Source organism: Cannabis sativa, chromosome 1, assembly GCF_029168945.1.
Source record: "Cannabis sativa cultivar Pink pepper isolate KNU-18-1 chromosome 1, ASM2916894v1, whole genome shotgun sequence".
In the NCBI taxonomy this organism is placed as follows: domain Eukaryota; kingdom Viridiplantae; phylum Streptophyta; class Magnoliopsida; order Rosales; family Cannabaceae; genus Cannabis; species Cannabis sativa.
Window position 1 is genome coordinate 15,547,654 of NC_083601.1, and position 22,125 is coordinate 15,569,778.

General features: G+C 31.8%; 2 protein-coding genes across 2 annotated transcripts; both read right to left on the reverse strand.

The window, feature by feature from the left end:
* Positions 1-3,144: 3,144 nt before the first annotated feature.
* On the reverse strand, positions 3,145-4,716 carry LOC115704118 (serpin-ZX-like). Its single transcript, XM_061119101.1, has 2 exons — positions 4,044-4,716; positions 3,145-3,954 (listed from the first exon to the last, which is right to left on the reverse strand). Exons 1-2 carry the CDS (start codon positions 4,479-4,481, stop codon positions 3,190-3,192), a joined length of 1,203 nt encoding a protein of 400 aa, XP_060975084.1. The 5' UTR covers positions 4,482-4,716; the 3' UTR covers positions 3,145-3,189.
* Positions 4,717-5,018: 302 nt separating this feature from the next.
* On the reverse strand, positions 5,019-6,802 carry LOC115705113 (serpin-ZXA). The gene is made up of 2 exons (XM_030632352.2): positions 6,262-6,802; positions 5,019-6,179 (listed from the first exon to the last, which is right to left on the reverse strand). Exons 1-2 carry the CDS (start codon positions 6,706-6,708, stop codon positions 5,370-5,372), a joined length of 1,257 nt encoding a protein of 418 aa, XP_030488212.2. The 5' UTR covers positions 6,709-6,802; the 3' UTR covers positions 5,019-5,369.
* Positions 6,803-22,125: the final 15,323 nt, after the last annotated feature.

Below are 22,125 nucleotides of genomic sequence, written 5' to 3' on the forward strand. Positions count from 1 at the left end.
TCTACAAAAGTATAGATTTATATGTTTCAAAGACATTTAAATCTTAAGTAGAGAAATAGTGCATTTTGCATATTAAGATAGTGAGATCAAATATAAAATGGAGAATACTACATTAAAATTCGTGAGTATAGATAAACTCCCAATCCATTTGCAAAGTTTCTTTAAAAGCATGGGTTCATTGCCCGATACATATGCTTGGTACACCCAAATTATAGTGTGTGACAGATTTAAGAAACTAAGCATTTTTTGGACATGGGGTGGAGCCTACATAGCAAACTCCAAACTTTTCTAAATCTTTGTCTATTGATACTCTTCAATAGGGGTGTACATATCGAATCGTGTTCTAATTAACCAAAGTTGTTTCTCAAACATATTTTGAGTTGTGATAAGGTTGAAAACCTACTTGATGACATGTACACATTTTATAAATACCCATATATAGTTAGAGTATAATTGTGAAAGAAAAGATCTGGGCCCAAAACTATAAATGAGCATATTTCATCCGAAAAGCTATAAGGTTTAAGGGTTACATATTTTATTATCCATCTCACAACACTAGAACTGTGGAATTAAGAATTGACTTGATCAGTGGGAGTGATCAATCTAGGAACCTAGTTTCTGAGAAAGATCATTCATATTTTCTCAAACTTCCACCTTAAGTGTTAGATTAATTATGATTCACAACAACCCTTAAGATTAATGGTTATTGAGAATTCATAACTAATCATTAATAATCTACAAGTCATTGATACAATTCTAATAAGTTATGTTATTTAGTAATTGCTTACAACTTCTAAAATAACATGCATATTGAACCATTCGCTCTTTTAAGAGTTTGTTGGTCCATCCTTAAGATGACTTATTAGAACAGTAAGATCAATGTTTTCTAGTGATTACATTTTGTACAATAAAAGTTCAACTACAATATTAATTTGAGACACAGATTAAATTATAGGATGATAATGAATTGAAGTTGTAGTACAATATGCCATGAATGAAGAAATGAATATCTTAAAAAGCAATAAAGTTTATCTTTAGTAAAGTTGCCTAAAGGGGTGGAGAACATTAATTAAGCATAGGTTTTTTCACCAATAATATTCATTAGGCAACATTAAGAAACATAAAGATATAAAAGAATATTCATTGCTAAGAAGTTCATTTTGAACTAAGAATCAATAACAAAAGAGATTTACATTCTCACTTGTCTTTATAAAAGATTCTATTATAGACCTTGACATTTGTTGCTCGTTTCAATTCATTAATCAATTCCAAACAGTAAACTAGAGAAGAAGGTATACAGGTGCCATAAAGATTTTTCTCTAATAGTGGTGAACATATGCAAGCTTAAGATGTCTACCTATAGATTAAAACAAGAATCTCACAAATTGGTATTATATCATCTTTCCCCTTAGGTTTGAAAAGAGAATTATGGAAATAATTATATACCAGAAGGTTAGTGGGAGTAATATTTGTTTTATACGTAGACAATATGTTACTTGCAAATGATGATAAAAGTTTTCTATATAAGTTGAAATAATTCATATCTCAAATTATTATTTTTGAGATAAGGAAAATAAATAATTATATTTTTAATTAATTAAAGAGTAGCCACAACATCTCTGATTAAATAAAATTATGTATTATTCATCTGATATAACTTTTATCTTTAAGTGTGATAAATTCAACTCGAACTAGCATCTGAAAAATGATCTGGAGTGAGAATAAATTAAGAACATTCATTTGCTTCTATTTAGAAGCCTAATGTATGCCTAAGAGTCTGAATAAGACTTTGGATTACATTTATTTCAGGATCATTAAGTAGTATCAGAATAACTAAAGTTAAGACCACTTTATTCTTCATAGAAAGTGATGAGGTGTCTTTAAGATACTAAAAATTATATTCATACATATTTTGTTAAGATGAATTGACCATCTGGAAATATAGTTAACCAATTAGATTCTAACGTACTTTACTGGTTGTATTGATTCACGTAAATCAATATTTTATTACAACCTTAAGATTACTAGTAAGTTACATTGTGGAGAATCTTGATTGTTATTTCTACTATAGAAGTCACATTCATTTATTGTTTTGAGGATACATCTCGTATGATATATTATAGAGTTTCATAGTAGGCCTAGAGTTCAGAATTACAGTTTCATTAGGCCATTAAGAAAATTTTGCGATAAATTCAATTACAATAATACTGGTCGAAGCTAGCATATCGACACTAAGTATTTAGTCATAAAAAGACATGATAAATGGTCATTAATCAAGCAAACTGAATTGGGTGATCGCACATCCTTGACTAAAGGCATGCCGCAACACAAATTCAAGGATCATAAAGTAAATATGGGATTCAGTTAACCCATATGCAATTTTTTATTTGTACAACCAAAAATTATTCAATGAAACTCTAGCTAATTTCGATATTTTCTCATATTTATGTGCACCTTAATTTCATCTGAGAAAATTATCGTAAGAGGACCTGAATAAACATAAGATTTAGGGTTTATTCACTTAAGTACATTGCCACATTAAGTACATTGTTATACAATAAATATATCGTAATACATGGAAGATAATACTCGACTTATAATGAGGACATGTCGCTATGATTCGTATGTTTATTATATAATGAGGAACGTTTGGGTTTGAATGTTTTAGTCTAAATGCTGACCAAGCGGGAGAATATCAGAATATTTTTATTTAAGGAAATATATTTCTATTTAAAGAAATAAATTTCTATTTAAGGAAATAAATAAATAATTGATTTTCTGATAAATGAATATTTTATATTTATTGAATCTGGACAAAATCAATTATGTAATATTCTATATATGGTCAGATTTCTATATTCATTACCCGATTTGATTTCCTGAATTAATTGTCAAAATATTCTTACAATTAATGTAGCGCAGATACTGATGGAGTATCTCACCTATAAATATAGGGTCTCGGTCCCCGAGCTCCTCACTCATTCTGTTCATAACAGCAAAATCCATCTAAAGAGAGTTGAGAGAGCGAGGAAGCCTGATTACCCACATCAACCAGTTTCCTTTGCAGATCAAAGCTTATGTGGGTTTGAAGCTCAAGAATCAATGGCTGGAGGTATTTTGATCCTTATTCATAGTATATATATGTTTGATTTAATTTCGCATTTTATACATAAACATATATATTTTAGTTTATACATATAAATGTCTAACAATGAATGGATGGTCAGCAACAAAGGTAATAATTTGAGGAGGCTTGTTCCGAGGAGGCTTGCTCCTCGGACAAAAAAAGGTGGCAGCAGCAGCCTCTGTCCCATCTTCATTCACTTCGATACAACACTTTTGAAGCATAGCCTGTATAAAATCATTAGAACCAGGAGACTGAGAGTAAACCATTTTTGAGAAATCTGCATCAACCTCATTGAAAGCCAAAGTTAATCCCTTTTTCTTAACTAACTCCTTAGCATCCACATTATATGAGAATTTCATCTTGGGAATCAACACACGAGAAAGTTTCACCTTCCTTAGATGATCATTAAGACTCTCAGGCGCCAACAATTTCGTATCCAAATTGAACTTTTCCACCATATCTTGTAATCCATACGGATCATGAGGAAGAAGCAAGTACATAGACAATTGTATTTGTTTCCCACATTCACCAATTACGCTTTCATATGGGAGTTTGAGAACCTTGAAATCATCAAGGGATGCATAGTCGTGAGAAACATTATGACTATTCATGGAAGGTACTTGGATTGTTTCTCTGTTAAAAATGTGAAACTCTTTATCTCGAGTCTTAGAGACCATAAAAGGATCTTCCCATGATCCCTTGAAATATATTGCATTAGCAAGACAAAGTGGGGGTGCCAAATTTACACCCTTGGACAAAAGTTGTTTAATGAGACCTCTTGTCTCCTTTTCCACCCATAGGTTCACATCTTCCCTGACTTTATCACCCTACATTTCAAAATTTACAATTGAAATGAAAAAGAATAAAATGAACAAAGTAAAACAATTAAAGATATAAAAGACGAAATTGTTCATACCTCGCGCATAAGGTCAACATTTTTCACTTTTGCCTTATAGATTGTTTTCGTGATTTTTCTGAAAGATGGAATTAACTGGAATTGATTATGAACCCATAAGGCGTTTGCAACTGAAAAAAGAGGTTGTTTTTGTTTTTGTCTCTTCTGACGTTTTTTTTGGTGAATTGTGGGGACATGGGAAGGGGTGGAGGCCTTAGAGCCAGAGGAGTAGCGGAGAAGAGACATCATAACAGAAGATTTTTGGTTCAAATCCTCGATTCCTTGTGAACCCAGAAATTTCAAGAACTGCTCTAATGTGTTACCTTCAGCGCCAGCAGCCACCATATTCAGCATCAAATTTATTGAGAGAGGAGACATTACAACGTTTTTAGCACTACTCTCATTCTTTTTCATCTCGTCAAGAATTAATTGTGCTGCAATTTGAGTGCAAAACTCCATGACTTGTAGCAGTGATGAATGGAATGGCGTAGAGAGCAAGACACTAGAGATTGAATTGTGGGAAACTACTGAGTGTAATCAAGTATATATAGGCTTCTTAACCGTGGCTCTCAAGCCATCCTTTGTGATTGGTTAATACATTATTGAATATTTTATATTTGATACCCTATTAAAGTTGTTTTTATAATAACCTAAACCCTTAATAGGACCAATAGCCATATTAAAGGGTGCTAGGCACCACCCATTTAGCATTTCTCTTAATTATTTTCAAAAAGAAAAGATTATTAGGTTTATTACTGTTTGATTAGAAACCAAGGTTTATTCCTAGGAAAATTTATTATAGTATATATAAAAGAGTGTGGAGGGTTCGAGTCCTCTTCTTAGTTTTGGGACAAATTGAATTTTTTCAATCAATTATGCACATCATAATTTTGCATTGATTTCCCTAATTTTGCATTAAAACATATCCCTCAAATTGTAGAATAGTCATTATATGATTTCTTAAAGGAAAGTTGAAAAAAACGAAAACAAAAAGAGTAATCCATAACTGTATTTTATTAAATAAAACAAAATAGCCAAATGACAAAGAAAACTTTCTAAGTTTTATAGTTTCAAAATGACCATTCAAAGTTATCTTGGGCATCTGTTTTGACAGGACAGTACGTGTAAACACATAATATCACTAATACCATTTTTTTTTTTTGAAAAAATATCACTAATACCATTTCAAATACTTCATTACAAGGAAGAAAGAAATACACGATATATGTATTAATAGTTATACTAGCTTAAAATTCAGTACCAAAAGAAAAGTAAAAAGAAGCTGAAAACAATGTCTAGAAACTACTATTACTAATTACAAACAACAGTTCATAAACAAAAATGTTTCTAGTTTTGTGGATCAAGAACTGCCCCGGTGGAAACAACGAGGTTTGTAAACTCTTCAACAATCATAAACATGAATGGATGGTCAGCAACAAAGGTAGAAACTGGAGTAGGCTCACAATCTGGATCAAAACCGAATGCGATTCTAGCAAAAGTGGCTGCAGCAGCCTCTGTCCCTTCTTCATTCACTTCGATACAAGACTTGTGAACCATAATGTTTACATAAACATTAGTAACAGGATTGACATTAACCATGTTTGAGAAATCTGCATTCACACTGAAAGGCAAAGTTAACCCTTGATCCTCAAGTAACTCCTTAACATCAACACCATAAGAGAATTTCATCTTGGGAATTGACACACGAGAAAGTTCCACCTTCCTTAGATGATTATTAAGACTCTTGGGCGCCAACAGTTTCGGATCTGAATTGAACTTTTTCACCATATCTTGTAATCCGTACGTATCATGAGGAAGAAGCAAGTACATAGAGAATTGTAATGGCTTTCCATCATCACCTATTCCTCTTTCATATGGGAGTTTGAGAACCTTGAAATCATCAAGGGATGCATAGGAGCGATAAACATCATAACTATTCAAGAAAGGTACATCGATTATTTCTCTGTTAAGAATGTGAAACTTCTTATGTTTAGTCTTCCAGGCCATAAAAGGATCTTCCCATGATCCCCTGAAATATAAAGCATTAGCAAGAGAAAGTGGGGGAGCCAATTCTACAGTCTTTGGCAAAATTTCTTTGATGAGACCTCTTGTCTCCTTTTCCACCCATAAGTTCACATTTTCTCTAACTTTATCAGCCTACATATACAAATTAAAAAAAAAATGAAAATTTGACAATATGAAAAACTATTATAGATGTAAAAGATGAAATTATTCATACCTCAAATTTAAGGTCGACATTTTCCACTTTTGCCTTATAGATTGTTTCCGTAATTTCTTTGAAAGATGGAATTAGCTGGTATTGTTTATCAACCAGTATAGCGTTTGCAACAGAAAAAAGAGGTTGTTGTTGTTGAAGTTGTTGAAGTTGTTTTTGTTCTGTGTTGTGGGGAAATGTGGGGAAGAAGCCCATGGGATGCTTTGGAGGAGCAGAGGAGGAGTGGAGTAGAGACATCATCAGAGAAGATTTTTGGTTCAAATCTTCGATTCCATTTGAACCAAGAAACTTCAACAACTGCTCTAATGTCTTTCCTCCAGCTCCAGCAGCCAATACATTCAGCATCAAGCATATTGATATAGGAGACATTAAAACGTTTTCAGCACTGCTCACATTCTTATTCATCTCGTTAAGAATTGATTGTGTTGCAATTTGGGTGCAAAACTCCATGACTTGTAGGATAGAGAGCAATGCTTTTCAAAGATTGAAATTTGGTTATTTGAGAGTAAGAATTATATAGGGCAAGATACAAAGATCAAAACTTGGTAGGGTATACAATGTATACGATCAAAGATAGTAATTATTTATGTATTTATTTATTTTTTTTGAAAAGGTTTCTGTTTCTTATTCATATTAATTAATAATTAATGTTTTCTTTTCTTTCCTTTCTTATTGGTTAAGGTTTATTTAGATTTATTTTGTAATTAATAACATTTAATGGTGGGATCCAATTAATACTATTTTATCGATTGTTTTGAAATAATTTAAACCTTTCCATTGAAAAAGACTTGCTAAAATTGAAATCATTTATGAAAATTGGAAAATAATCAATATCAATATATCTCTCAAACAAACATATCTAACGACATTTCTTGGTTTAACATTCTTGGTTTAACAGAATATACTTAAAAATAAAAGAATATTCTGTTAAATTTAACGATTAGTTTGATCTCCCGTTAAAAAATAAACCCAATAATTAAACCCAAAAAATTAAACAATCTTTTAAATAAACAATCTTTTAAATATTAATAATCTCTTTTTAAATTAAAAAAAAAATATAGATAAAATATCTAGAAAAGATAATATAAAAGAAGATTGTTGTGTTGGCTTAGAGATTTTTGGGCTTGGCTTAAAAAAATAAATAAAAAAAAAAGATGAAATGGGCTGTAATTAGTATTTACCTTATATGTTTGTGCTTATTTTTAGTTTTATTTTTAATTTTACCACCAAGAGGAGAAGGTTGAAAAATATTAGAATATGAAAATATTATTGGTGCTTATTAGTAATTTGCAAAGAGTGTGAAAGTCTATAAATATATAGTTGTGTAGCTATTATTAGATATGAAATGAGATAATAGAACTTTTTTCAATTCGAAGATTAATGTACATTTTACTATTAATAACATACATTATTATAACACAACTATGTTTTACTTACTAAATATACTGACACATATTTTATTTTTATAAAACAAATCGTTCAAATAATTATACTATTTTAATTATTAATTAAAATAAAAAACTAAAATATTAAATAAAACTAACACTACGTGGCTTGGCACGTAACAATCACCTAGTATATATAAAGGAAAGCACAAAATAGTTTAGGTGGCATCCTTTACAATTTTTATTCTATTTTTTAAGAGCTTAACACATTTTTCTAATAAAAATCAAGTAAAAGCATATAAATGCATTAAATATGTAATAGTAAAAAATTATTTATTTATATCCACATTAATTTATAGCATTTTAAAACTATTGGCATTCTTTATAAAAAATAAATATATTTAATTTTTATTTATTAAACACAAAAAATATCATATATTCATAACAAAATAGTGATAATACCTTTTAAAAAAAGGAAATTACCATATAATTTAGGTGGCATCCTAAAAAAATATCAATAATATTTCATAACAATTTTATAAATTTATAATTACGCTGTTGCTAGGAATGATGATGTGGTACACTCTATAACATTTCCTATATTTTCTTTGTTTTCTCATTTTTTTTCTATATTATTTCATTTTTATATTTAACAATAATAATACAACATTTAAATCAAAACAATAATGGCCCTCTTTGAGCTATCAAACAGTCAAACTTCCTTCTCTCGCGTGAGACCAACAGTATCATATATGTTTTATACTCATGTTCTCCAAAGGTATACAAGTTGAAAAGCCAAAGCTATTAATTAATAATAAAACTTATATTATGAATATTAATATTAATTACAGTAAATGTTTTTACTTTAATTTTTTGTCGTTACATTTTTGCATGTATATATATAGTATACATACTATAGGCTATCTTCATTCTCATGATTATCATATCCTTCTCTTGCACTTTATACTATTTTTTTTTTTAATATCCCTCTTAAGCTTTTTCAAATCTTTTATTTTGATTATGATATTCATCTCTACATCATCTTACTTAATTATATTATATTTGATATCCTCCAAAAATATTAGTCAAACATGTAAATGTTTTTTTAGGTAATATCTTCTTTATTATTTCAATTTCTATTTTTTATTATAACACAATAAAACAATTGATTGGTATATATTTTTGTGCAAAAATTTCTGCAAGATTGTATGTGCCAAGCCAATAACAAATTTTATGTTGACAAATAGGATATTTATTTTGAAAGAGAGAGGACATAGAGGTGACGTGACGACAAAAAAATCATCGACTCTGCATGCAATCAAGGCGAACAGGCGACCATTCTTCAGACCCGACCCGAATCCACTTGATGACAAATAGAATATTGATTTACACACATTATTCCTCTTATTTATTCTCCATCTAATTTTATTAAAAATTTCTAAATTATGTTGAATTTGAAAGTGCTTTCAGTTTTTTATTTTTATTTGTAGTAACTCGTGAATATACAAGTTATATATGCACTAATAAAATCATTATATTTTTCTCCATTTACTCTTAATGGATCAAATAAATACATATTATATTTATATTGTATTATAATTTAATTTTTTTTAAAGGGTATTATAAGTATAGATTTATAGAATTATGACTAAGTACAATCAATTTACGCTATATTTGCATAATTCTATTTTTTATTTTTAGTTGTGTGATAACTCTTTTAATGAATATATAAATGGCAAAATTATCATGTTAATTTTTTTTCCCATGTTGTTAATATATAAATCGAATAAATGAATATATATATATATATATTTATATAATATTATTATTTATTAATTAAAAAAAATGTACAATTAATACTTTTTTGTTAAAAAAAAAATATAACTGATCTTAACACTGTTGATATCTTTTATACTATTAAGTGTGATTATATCAATTCACATTTATTTTACACTTTTATTTTTATCACCACCAACTAATAATTTATTCATATAATTACAATATATATTTGATAACTTTGGTAAATGTATTGTCTATATTTATATTTATTAGAAATAAATTATTGTTCCTTAAAAAATAATAAATAAATAAATTAATACTAATTTTTATCATAGCAGTTACTAATAATAAAATAAAATTAACAATAAATTTATATAATATGATTTTTTTTATATATATATATATATTGTTTTAACTTTAATAGAACATGGTTTAAATTGTGGTAATTTAAAAATACACTAATTTATTTTCTCTATAGATACATTATTATAATTTTTAAAATATATAACTTCAAGCATTTCTATTAATATTAGTAATTAATTAATTTTGTAACTGAATCTATATAATATCAATCATAACAATATATGTTATTAATTTTCTATAGTTTTTTTTTACAATATAATATTTTAATTTATTTAATATTATAACAGTTACTAATTAGCTAAAAAATAATATTAATTTAAATATAATAATTGTAGTAGTTAATAATTAATAAATTTTTTTATTGAGTTCATATAGTGGTAGAATTTATTTATCAATTTTACTTTTTTCATTTCTTATGGCAAAATAATTTTAATATTTTTATATATCATTTATCCCTTTTTTCACTATTTAATGATCAAAAATTTATACATGAAGCCATGAAGGTGTCAATAATTCAATTTTTTTTTCTTAGATTTATATATTTATTATGTGTTTATTATAAGTTATTTTGAGCCACTTATAATTTACATTTTGTTTAATAGATACATAATTTGAGTTGTTATGGTCAACTTTAAAGAATGCACACTGAAAGTTTTCATAGTATCTATATATTATTTTTTGAAAAAATATTAGTAACCTACAAATATAAATTTTATAAATATAGGATAAATGTCACATTCTAAAGTTATTCCAAATCTATTAATTTATTCTATTTTTTTTTTCTCTTTTTCTAATTTTTAGACTTTTTTAAATATTTTTTCTATTTAATACTAATTACATTAATGACAAGCTATTAAAAAAGTAATTAAATAAAAGTAATAATGCATGTGTCTTTTCATTTATTTTTTTTTTTTTGAGTATATCATTTTAAATTTTTAAATAAAATCTATCTATATAGATGTGATGATAATCAAGAGCTCATGTGTAAGTGCGTGTAACTCACAAGTTAAAAACTTATTTATATATATGCTTGTATAAATAATAATTATGATCATTAATATATTATAACTGATGATCCTACCTTATATTATAACTGATAACCATACTTTATTCTCTTTGATCTTCCATTTACATGTGTAATGATTTCTCTTATTGTAAAAATTAATTTCACAATTAATTCATAAATAAATTTAACAATTAATTCACGACTCTTACACTCCATTTGACGTTCTTATCATATTTTTTATTATATTTGATTTGACAGTTTAGATATAAGACATTTTGTATGTATAAAAATGTATTATATATATATATGATATTTATAATTTATGTATTTTTTAGTAAAATGTTACATGAGAGAGAGAAAGATATTGTTGGCAATAGAATATGAACAACCTCCGAATATTTACATATGATAAGAATTGTCTGACGCAGTTGAATCGATAACCTGTGACTCAATCACTTCTCCTTTGTGAAATGTTTTCATCTGCTGCACCAAAAACAGTAGACAGACTATCATTTATAAGGTTATTTTTCATTCAATTTACTCTTCACTCTTAAATGTATATGTTCAATGTTATTCATCGTTTTTTTAATAAATATTTTCATGAATTTATCAATTATTTTCTATTGAAACATTTTTTTGTTGTGTAGTATATATAACTATATATATATTCATTATTCATGAGTCTTCCTTTTCAATACAAGTTTTATGTATATATAAATCATATTTAGTTGTTTTTTTTTTGTATAATTACTTAAACCATCAGGAGACCAAAGTGATGTGTTTCCTCTATTTTGAGGTAAAAAATTATATATTCTTCACATTTTATTTTATGTATCACTTAAAATTCTATAAATATTCTGTTAATTTTAAATACAGTTTCCACAATATCGATTTATGGATATGTATGTATATATTTTACTATTTTTTTTTCCTTACAAGACTCTTAAATTTAATAATAGGACCATTATTTACGAAAAATATTATTTTTATTTATTTATATATCTAAAAGTACATAGAATCATATATATATACTAGGAGAAAGCTACGTGCAAGGCACGTATACTTAGCTTTATGATAGGTGTTTTATAATATAAATGAGAATGATTTAATAAATAATCATATAATTTAATTTATTATTATAGTCTAATTGAATTCTTTAATAAAGTGATTAATTCAAGAAAAACTTATTTTATTATTGAGTGTAAAATTTTTTATGTATATTCAAATAATTTAAATGATAGTGTTGCAATCTAAAATAAATACTGATTGCAATATGTTAGTTCTAATAATTCAATATCTTGAAAAAATTATGATAATGTAATTACAAACTTAATATTCAAGATATATTCAAACTTAATATTTTTAAATATTTTTTTCTTTTTTTTTTAAAAAAAAAAAAAACCAAATAACAATACGAAAAACAATATAAAAGCCAAAACTAAAAAAAAATTAACCAATTCACAAAGTAGTCAAATTTTTTTATTATTATTATTATTTTACTTTATTTTCTATCTTAAAAATAAATCAAAGAACAATACCATATAAAAACCAAACACATTTCATAACATACATTGTTTAGAAATAGACTAAAGTACAATGACATAAAGAATTAATTTTGTTATTTTTTAATTGTTATTATAAAAAATATCATATAATAAAAGAAAACAAAAAAGTGTAATATAAAGTATGAAATGGAAACTTAAAAAGCAAAAATTTAAAGAAAAAAAATCATAATAGTTTTATAAATAAAATATTCAATTGTGTCCATAGAGAGAATAGTATATTTTACATACATAATTTTTTTTTTTTTAATTAGCTATCATATGTTATAATTTCCAAGCAAATATATATAATATTTTTACAAAGTAATTTGAAGTTTAAATAGCTTTAGATATAATTTATGCAAATTAACTTGTATACAACAATTCTTTTGTCATTGATTAAAGTAATGGCTCTAAAAGTTGACAGCAATATCAAACCTTGTATATTGCAGAAATTTATAAAATTATAAATGAATGGCTTTGATAAACTATCGAGCAAAAATAATGTATGCATAATTAACAATAGAAGTAGAATGCATTTCAAGTACGAAACCATGGTGTTATTACTAAGTTCAATTATTGTGATACCAAACTTATAATTTATAATGGCCAAAAGTAAATAGAGGAAAGTATGAAATTAAGAATTTTTTTAAAAAATGATTAGAACTTTACTTTCAATAAGTAAATATTTATCATCCATCTTGAATTGCTTTCCAATATTCTTGACCATTGGAGGAAAGAATAGTATTTTTTACTTATACCATTACTGCTGCAATTCGCTTCATTAAGATGGAAATCAACTTTATGTATGAATAAGAGGGAGTGAAAAACAAGCAAAGAAAAACCAAAGTAATGTGATGTTTAATGCAAATTTTTACAAACAACATAAAATAACAGAATGTGATAACCACTTCACACACTCAAGATTTTCAAAAACAAATTCCCTCAACACACCTCACAATAGAAGATGACGAAGACAATATCCGAGCTCTAGGAGAGGCTGCCTGGAGCTTTCCTTCCTCCAGCAGAACAGCTCTATCATCATCCACTGGCTCTTTTACCACCACCTCCAAAGGGATATCAGAATGCCTACTGTGTAGAAGAGCAACCTCAATGAGAACAAAACTTTAAGTTTTTTCTTCCTCATTCTTTCACTTGAAAACATATTCGAAGTAATCAACCATTGCTTGACATTATTGAAGCTCTCTTGGTCTGTGACATCATAGACAACCTGAACAAAAGCGGCCAATTAACATAAAATAAAGTTGTACAGGGGAATACCAACATGGGCCATATATTGAAAGGCACACACAAAATCACAAAATGAGAAATGTACTTACAATAATGCCATGAGCCCCAAGGTAGTAACTGCTGGTGATTGTCCTGAAACGTTCTTGGCCAGCTGTTGCTATATTTTTAAACGCTACGCAAGTATACGCAATCAAGTAGTAAATCTCACACAGGTGAGGTCGATCCCACAGGGAATTGGATTAAGTACCACTAAATTATACTTATGATTCTATTCGGTAAATCAAAAGCAATTACGGTTTAAAAACAGTAAAATTTGAAAGAAATTCAGAAAACTTAATAACACAATTTAAAGTTAAGCAAGATGAGACAATAGGGAGGAGAATCCTGTTGTTGTTTACCCAAATCGTTAATGATTAATTACTATCCTATTCTTGGGGTGAATGACAGATTATAAAATAACCTAGCTCCTTTCAGATCTTCTAGATTCTAAATCACATGTTATCTAATTAATTCCTTAACTAAACTAACATGAAATCAGCATTAAGCAATAATCTACTCGTCACATAAGTCATGTAAATACTTTCGTTTCACATAGAACATCGATTATCCTAATTTTAGCATTCTCAATTCTCACTTTTCAGATTTTGAATTGAGATCATAGAGCATGCACAAGGTGATCAATCTTAAACATGAAGTTAAACACAAATTAAGATAATTTCACACACAAGAATTGAGGAATGGTAATTAAACATTAACTAGGCAAAACATTAAACAACAATCATCATCCTCCCTAAATGGGAAATTTAGTTCAGAAATAAATCCATAACCATTCCTATAGCAATATTCAACATAAATAAATTAAAGAGGAATAAAGAAAAGAACTGTTGGAGGATGAATTCTGGATCTTCACTTGAATCGCTATGCTCTTCCTGCCGCTCTCAGCTGTGTTTTAGGGTTCCAAATCGCTCTCCCTGACTTCCAATCGCAGTTTTCTATTTATACTTGAAATTTAGGGTTCGATGGACAAAAATACCCCTGGTCCGTACGGGATCTCGCCGCGGCCAAGCTTCCTCTCGCCGCGGCGAGAATTTGCCAATTTCAGCCTCTCTCTGTATCTCGTAACTCGCCGCGGCGAGCCTCTTCATCGCCGCGGCCAGATATGCAAAAACTCAAAAATTAAGTTTTTCTTCGGCTCAGCACGTCTTTTAATGAATTTCTGCACCCGAGACCTCTTTTACTCCAAAGAACCTGAAAACATAGAAAACAAGCGTAATTCCGTCCCAACACAGCTAAAAATGCACATAAATTGGATCCAAAACATAGGCTAAAAATAGCCTAACAAACTCCCCCAAACTGACTCTTTACTCGTCCCCGAGTAAACTAAGACTAAACTAAGAAAACTGACAATGATAGCTGAACTTTCCAACAATTTAATTGTTACCACCACCTGCACAACTTCAATCCATCAATAACCAGAATTTCAACTTGCCAACTCTAAGAACTACGTTGAATGTGCAATTTACAAGTAAGTAATTCATACAAACCTAAAGCACCGCAATTCCCATCAATATCACAACTGTTCTAACTTTCCAACTTCCCACTAACACATGATCAATAAGTTTGAATGACATACTCCTCTCCACTAATGTTGACAAATTTCTATTCGGAATCAATAGGTCTTTTTCGGTTAAAATCACATGGCTTAGGTACATGGGTAGGTGAGAAGTCATTTAGGCTATACTATACCATAAGCACAATTATACCAAACAAGCCTAGACATTTATTTTGCTTTCTTTCCATATATCCCAAAACAGAAATAAGAGATTGCAATTTTTTCAAATTTTTTCTTATGTGTGTACCTCATAATTTTCTTAACTTTTTTCCAATAAGACACATTTTTTTTATAGGCACAACACACAATATTATTCTTTTTTTCCTTTTTTTTTTTCAATCTCTCATTCCTACACTTTATATTTTTTTTCACTTACAGCACTTATTCCCCCCCCCAAACTTGCTTCAAGGCTCATGGCATAATAAGGTATGTTCAGGGTGAAAAGAGTTTAAGATAACGAATTCAGCTCAGTTAAGTGGTGAAAAGTTTTTAAAACAGGCTAAGGCTCAACTTTGGGTATACTAAGGATAAAACTTTTCTAGGTAGGCTTGAAAGGCTCAATCGATCCAAAGAAAATTTGCCTAAATCATTTTCCAAACAAAAATCATCAAGGATTTCGCTTTAAGAGAGTATGTCAAACAAATTCTATTCCATGTTCAATCAGTCATTCCACAATCCAAATAGAACAAAAGTGATATGTGAGAATAGCCAATGTTTTAAATCTACATGAATCACTTCCTAGCACACATCCAATTTAATTCAAACAGTTGCAAGTCAAGCACACAGTTATGTTTCAATCCATTGCACAAGTGAATAACAACAATTCAATCCATTTTTCAATTTAGCTATCACGCAAGACTAAAAAAAAAAACTAAAACAAACTAAACTAAAACAAATAAACGCGAAAAAATAAATTAAGTAAAAAAAATAAATTAAGTTCCCCCCCCCCCCAAACTAAAATGCACATTGTCCCCAATGTGTGAAAATAAACCAGGGTGAGAGAAACTTACCTGAGCCCCTTAAAAGGGGTTTGGCGGCGGTGGCTGGTCATAAGGGTTGAAACGGGGTGGCATGGGAAAATAGTTTGGATCATCCACACCGATATTCATCCTCGTGACAAGTGTGTTCAATTGAGCCACCTGCTGCTTCATCGAAGATACTCCTCTGGGCCATGTAATTTTGCATATGCATGTTCTGCTGAATCAGATAATTCAGCTGATTGTGAGTGTACTGCATGGCAGGGTCAAGAGGCCCGACAAGACGTGGTGGTTCGATGTCCTCACGTTCCTCTTCTTCTCTTGCCGGAGGACCTCCTTGAACTGGCGGTTGACCATGAGGATGAGGAGGTTTGAAGCGAAGAACAGTCGCCAAATTAATAGGGCGCTGTGGCGGTGCCTTTGTATCATAAGAGTACTGTGGTACCCCATGTTTCTCACATAGATCAGTGATTATTCCAGCCAACCCAAGTCCTCCACCGGAAGATCCCTCAACCATAATGTCAAAGGTTGTTCGAACAATATCCCCCACATTCAAATTATACCCTTTCATAATACCGTAAACCCATTTAAGTCTGTCCATTTGAGCATCAGAAAAATGCTTGTTGGGGAGCATCCTTGCACTAACAAAGTAAAGCCAAGCCTTGGCCACTGGGTTGAGTTCACATCGGTACAATTGGTATGGTACTCCACTAAGCTCATGGAACCTAAGGCCAGGATACCCTAGAGTCTCAGCCATATCCACATAATTCGTACTTCTCTCATAAAATTGTCGTTTCAATGGTTGTTCTTCATAAGTGAAAGTTTGGAGATCATAAAGGGCATGAATAGCGTCTGTGGTAGCAGGCACTCTAACCCCCCTAACTCTAACTTTGCCCTCTTCTCTTTCAGGCCAGTTGGCTAAAAATTCCAAGGCTAGAGTTTGATTACCACGCTCAGTGACATCTACGAACTTAGTCCACTGCCTCTGTAGGATTTGATCCCTAATAGATGCAAAAGCAGGGGGAATGTTGGCAGTTTGGCTTAGGTTGACAATGTCTATCCCTCTATCTTCAATGAATGCCCTATCTTTCAATTTCAAAAACCGCTCTTGAGCCTCCATGTTGGTAAACCTAACTCTATCTAGATTAGGGCGTCCCCTAGATGGGTTGGATGATGAAGCTCCCTCTTCATTAACCCTTGACCTCTTTGGACCCATAGCACCCAAATTTTTCTAACTTTCAAAATTTTTCAAAATTTTGACAGCACTTCCCCTTAAAAATTGACTTCCCGGGATTTAAATCCCCTTCAATCTAACCCAATTCTATTCACACAATCAATTTCAACAATGTATATCCCAAAAATCCCAAATATCCACTAAATAATCCAAACTATCCAACAAATTCACAAATTCTTCAATAAAAATTGGAGTGGAAGTCTTAGAATCAATACCTCAATGACAATGTTCCTTTACTCATCCTCCATTGTTGACATCATGAAGCTTTTGAGAAGAAAAGGATGAATAAGGTATTTGGGTGAGATTTTAGGGATTTGGGGTTGATTTTGAGTGGGAATTAGTGTTTAATGTGAGAAATAAGGGTTTAGGATGATTGTTGATGAAAGTTTATGGTTAGATTTGATGAAAAGGAGTTTGAATGGGATTAGATGAAGAAAAAATGGTGAAAAGGGTTGTTTTCAGCGTGGAGAAGAGAGAGTTTGAGTGTGGGGTTTGATTTGAAATGTTAGGGATTTGGGATTTAAAAAGGGAAAACTGACCCATCTCGCCGCGGCGGCCTGTAGCCTCGCCGCGGCGAGAATCCGTGAAAATATGGCTGTTTCTGTAAGTCCAATCTCGCCGCGGCGGTATGTCCCCTCGCCGCGGCCAAAAATCTCGAAAATAAGCTCCTTTCTGTAAGACTATTCTGGCCGCGGCCAGACATCTCATGGCCGCGGCCACTGACCAAAAAAAAGTTTTTTTTTTTTTTTTTTTTCAGTAACGAAACAGAATGAACATCAAGAAAAATAACAGTAAACTTAAAGAGAGTTCAACTAAATCAAAAGAACACTTGGGTTGCCTCCCAATTAGCGCTAACTTTATCGTCGCTCAGCTAGACGTTGATCGAGATCTTCAAAGTGGCGCCAGAATCATGGCGGACTTGGTTTGATTAAATTGACCTCCCAAGTAGAGCTTTAATCGCTGTCCATTCACTTTGAAAGTATTAGGACTTTCACCTCTTAGTTCCACTGCTCCGTAGGGAAACACTTTGATCACCGTAAATGGCCCTGACCACCTTGATTTTAATTTACCAGGAAACAACTTTAGTCTTGAATTAAAGAGTAGAACTTGTTGACCAGGTTGAAACTCCTTTCTGACTAGATTTCTGTCATGCCATCTCTTAGTTCTTTCCTTGTAAATCTTGGCGTTTTCATAAGCTTCATTTCGAAATTCTTCCAACTCATCCAACTGTAGTAGTCTTTTCTGCCCAGCAGCTTTTAAATCCATGTTCAAAGTTTTCATTGCCCAATACGCCTTGTGTTCTAGCTCCACCGGTAGATGACAAGCCTTTCCAAACACCAACCGATATGGTGACATCCCGATTGGCGTCTTGAACGCTGTTCTATAAGCCCACAATGCGTCATCCAACTTTCTTGACCAATCTTTCCTTGATCTCTGCACCGTTTTTTCCAGAATCATCTTTATTTCCCGGTTAGAAATCTCAGCTTGGCCATTACTTTGCGGATGATAAGGTAGAGCTGTTCTATGACGAACACCATATCTCGAAAGGAGTGCTTCGAACTGTTTGTTGCAAAAGTGACTCCCTTCATCGCTTATGATTGCTCGGGGAGTTCCAAACCGAGTGAATATGTTCTTTTGAAGGAACCGAAGGACTGTTTTACCATCATTAGCTGGTGTGGCTGCAGCTTCCACCCATTTTGATACGTAATCCACAGCTAGTAAAATGTATAGATTGCTAAATGATGAAGGAAAAGGACCCATAAAGTCTATCCCCCATACATCAAACAACTCTACTTCCAAGATTCCTGTCAAAGGCATTTCGTTTCTCCTTGAGATGTTTCCTGTACGCTGACAACGATCACATGCCTTCACAAAAGTACTAGCATCCTTGAAAAGCGTTGGCCAAAAGAATCCACTTTGCAACACCTTGGCAGCTGTTCTAGTTCCACTGAAGTGTCCCCCACATGGTAAAGCATGACAGTGATTAAGAATAGAGTACATCTCCTCTTCAGGCACACACCTTCTTATTATCTGATCTGCACAGTGCTTGTAGAGGATTGGCTCTTCCCAATAATAATGTTTCACCTCAGAAAAGAACTTCTTTAGTTGTTGTCGAGATAGCTCAGGAGGAGTGATATTGGCAGCCAAGAAGTTAACATAATCAGCATACCATGGTACCATCAGACTTTCCCTCACACTAAAAAGTTGTTCATCGGGAAATTGTTCATTTATTTGTACCTCTTTTGTATTCTGACTTTCTTCCAGTTCTAGTCTTGACAAGTGATCTGCCACCAAGTTCTCCGTACCCTTCTTATCTTTTATGTCTAGATCAAATTCTTGCAAAAGAAGAACCCATCGAATCAGTCGTGGTTTGGCATCCTTCTTAGTCATCAAGTATTTGATTGCTGAATGATCTGTATACACTATCACTTTATTACCAATTAAGTAGGGTCGAAATTTGTCACATGCAAACACTATGGCCGCATCTCTTTTTCGTAGTAGTAGCGTAGTTTAGTTGGGCATCATTCAAGGTTTTGCTTGCATAATAAATAGTTCTGAATACCTTGTCAACCCGTTGTCCCAAGACTGCTCCAATAGCATAATCACTTGCATCGCACATGATTTCAAAAGGTAATTCCCAGTTTGGTGTAGTCACAATCGGTGCTGAGATTAACTTCGCCTTGAGAATTTGGAATGCTTCAAGACAATCTTTCCCAAATTCAAAAGGTACTCCACTAGCAAGAAGATTGGATAGCGGTTTGGCCACTTTGGAGAAATCTTTGATAAATCTTCTATAAAACCCCGCATGACCCAAAAAGCTTCGGACTCCCTTCACTGAAATTGGAGGAGGCAAGTTCTCAATTGTAGATACTTTGGCTCTGTCAACCTCAATACCTTCTTTTGAGATTTTATGTCCCAAAGACTATTCCTTCGTAACCATGAAATGGCACTTTTCCCGTTCGGCACCAAATTAGAGTCTTCACATCTTGCTAAAACCAACTCCAAGTTACTCAGACATTGGTCAAACGATGAGCCAAACACTGAAAAATCATCCATGAACACCTCGATGCACTTTTCTATTAAATCTGAAAATATAGCCATCATACACCTCTGAAATGTTGCTGGAGCATTACATAGCCCAAATGGCATTCGTCGAAAAGCAAAAGTACCATATGGACATGTGAATGTTGTTTTCTCGATCCTCCGGTGCTATAGCTATTTGGTGATACCCTGAGTATCCATCAAGGAAACAATAGTACTCTTGTCCTGCCAACTTGTCTAACATCTGATCAATGAATGGGAGTGGAAAGTGATCTTTTCTTGTGGCCTTGTTGAGTTTTCGGTAGTCAATGCAAATTCTCCATCCCGTGACAGTTCTGGTTGGGATGAGTTCATTCTTCTCATTCTTCACCACCGTCATCCCTCCTTTCTTTGGAACAACTTGGACTGGGCTCACCCATTTACTGTCTGAAATAGGATACGCTACCCCTGCATCTAACCACTTCAAGACTTCTTTTCTGACAACCTCCTTCATTGGTGGATTTAATCTACGTTGTGCATCTATGGTTGGTTTCACTCCTTCCTCCATTAAGATTCTATGCATTACAGTTGAAGGGCTGATCCCTTTAATATCTGCTAAAGTCCATCCAATGGCTTTTGAATGCTTCCTTAGAACCCGTAATAGCTTATCTGTCTCTACAGAAGATAGGGAAGAAGCCACAATAACAGGAAGTGTCTTATTTTCACCCAAATATTCATACCTGAGATGCTCTGGTAGGACTTTTAACTCTAGTTGAGGAGGCTTTTCAGTAGATGGGGTAGGCTTTGTTGGTATGACTCCTAACTCTTCATAATACTTTCTATTCAGCGGTCCATAAGAATCGAGCCACATAGCATATTCATAAGCTTCCTTACCATCTTGTTCTACCACCTCTTCTTGTACCAAAGTCAGATTAAGAGGATCTTCAGCATGTGTCTTTGTCTCCACCAACTGATCCACCACATCAATTGCAAAACAGTTGTCACTAGCTGTAGGATAGGTCATTGCTTTGAGTACATTAAATACAACTTCATCTCCTTGTACCCTTAGCTTTAACTCTCCTTTCTGAACATCAATTAGTGCTTTCCCTGTTGCCAAGAAAGGTCTCCCCAGGATGATAGGAACATTACTGTCTTCTTCCATATCCAGAACAATGAAATCAGCTGGGAAGATGAACTTGTCCACCTTTACTAACACATCCTCAATGACTCCTCTAGGGTGAGCTAGCGATCGATCTGCCAATTGAAGAGTTACAGTAGTTGGCTTTGCTTCACCTAGCTGCAATCTTTTGAACACTGACAGGGGCATTAAGTTAATACTGGCTCCCAAATCACATATTGCATTTATCCCTTCAATTTTACCAATAGTACAAGGAATAGTGAAACTCCCTGGATCTCTGAGTTTTGGAGGGAGTTTCTTCTGTAGAATAGCGCTACACTCTTCAGTTAGAGCCACTGTCTCATAGTCTTCCATCTTCCTCTTCTTTGACAAAATTTCCTTCATAAACTTCACATAACTTGGCATCTGCTCTAGAGCTTCAGCAAAAGGAATGTTAATGTGAAGTCTTTTGAAGACTTCTAGAAACTTGGTGAACTGCTTGTCTAAGCTTGACTTTCTCGGCCTTCCGAGGATAGGGTATCTTTACATGATGATCAATACTAATCGGTGGAGACTGTTGT

What these genes read in the sequence shown, in the direction of transcription:
- LOC115704118 (XM_061119101.1), bottom strand. Translation starts at nt 4,481, where the DNA reads ATGGAGTTTTGCACTCAAATTGCAGCACAATTAATTCTTGACGAGATG. An exon ending in ATGTTGACCTTATGCGCGAG is followed by an intron (nt 3,955 to 4,043) that starts GTATGAACAATT and finishes TTTGAAATGTAG; the next exon opens with GGTGATAAAGTCAGGGAAGA.
- LOC115705113 (XM_030632352.2), bottom strand. Translation starts at nt 6,708, where the DNA reads ATGGAGTTTTGCACCCAAATTGCAACACAATCAATTCTTAACGAGATG. An exon ending in ATGTCGACCTTAAATTTGAG is followed by an intron (nt 6,180 to 6,261) that starts GTATGAATAATT and finishes TTGTATATGTAG; the next exon opens with GCTGATAAAGTTAGAGAAAA.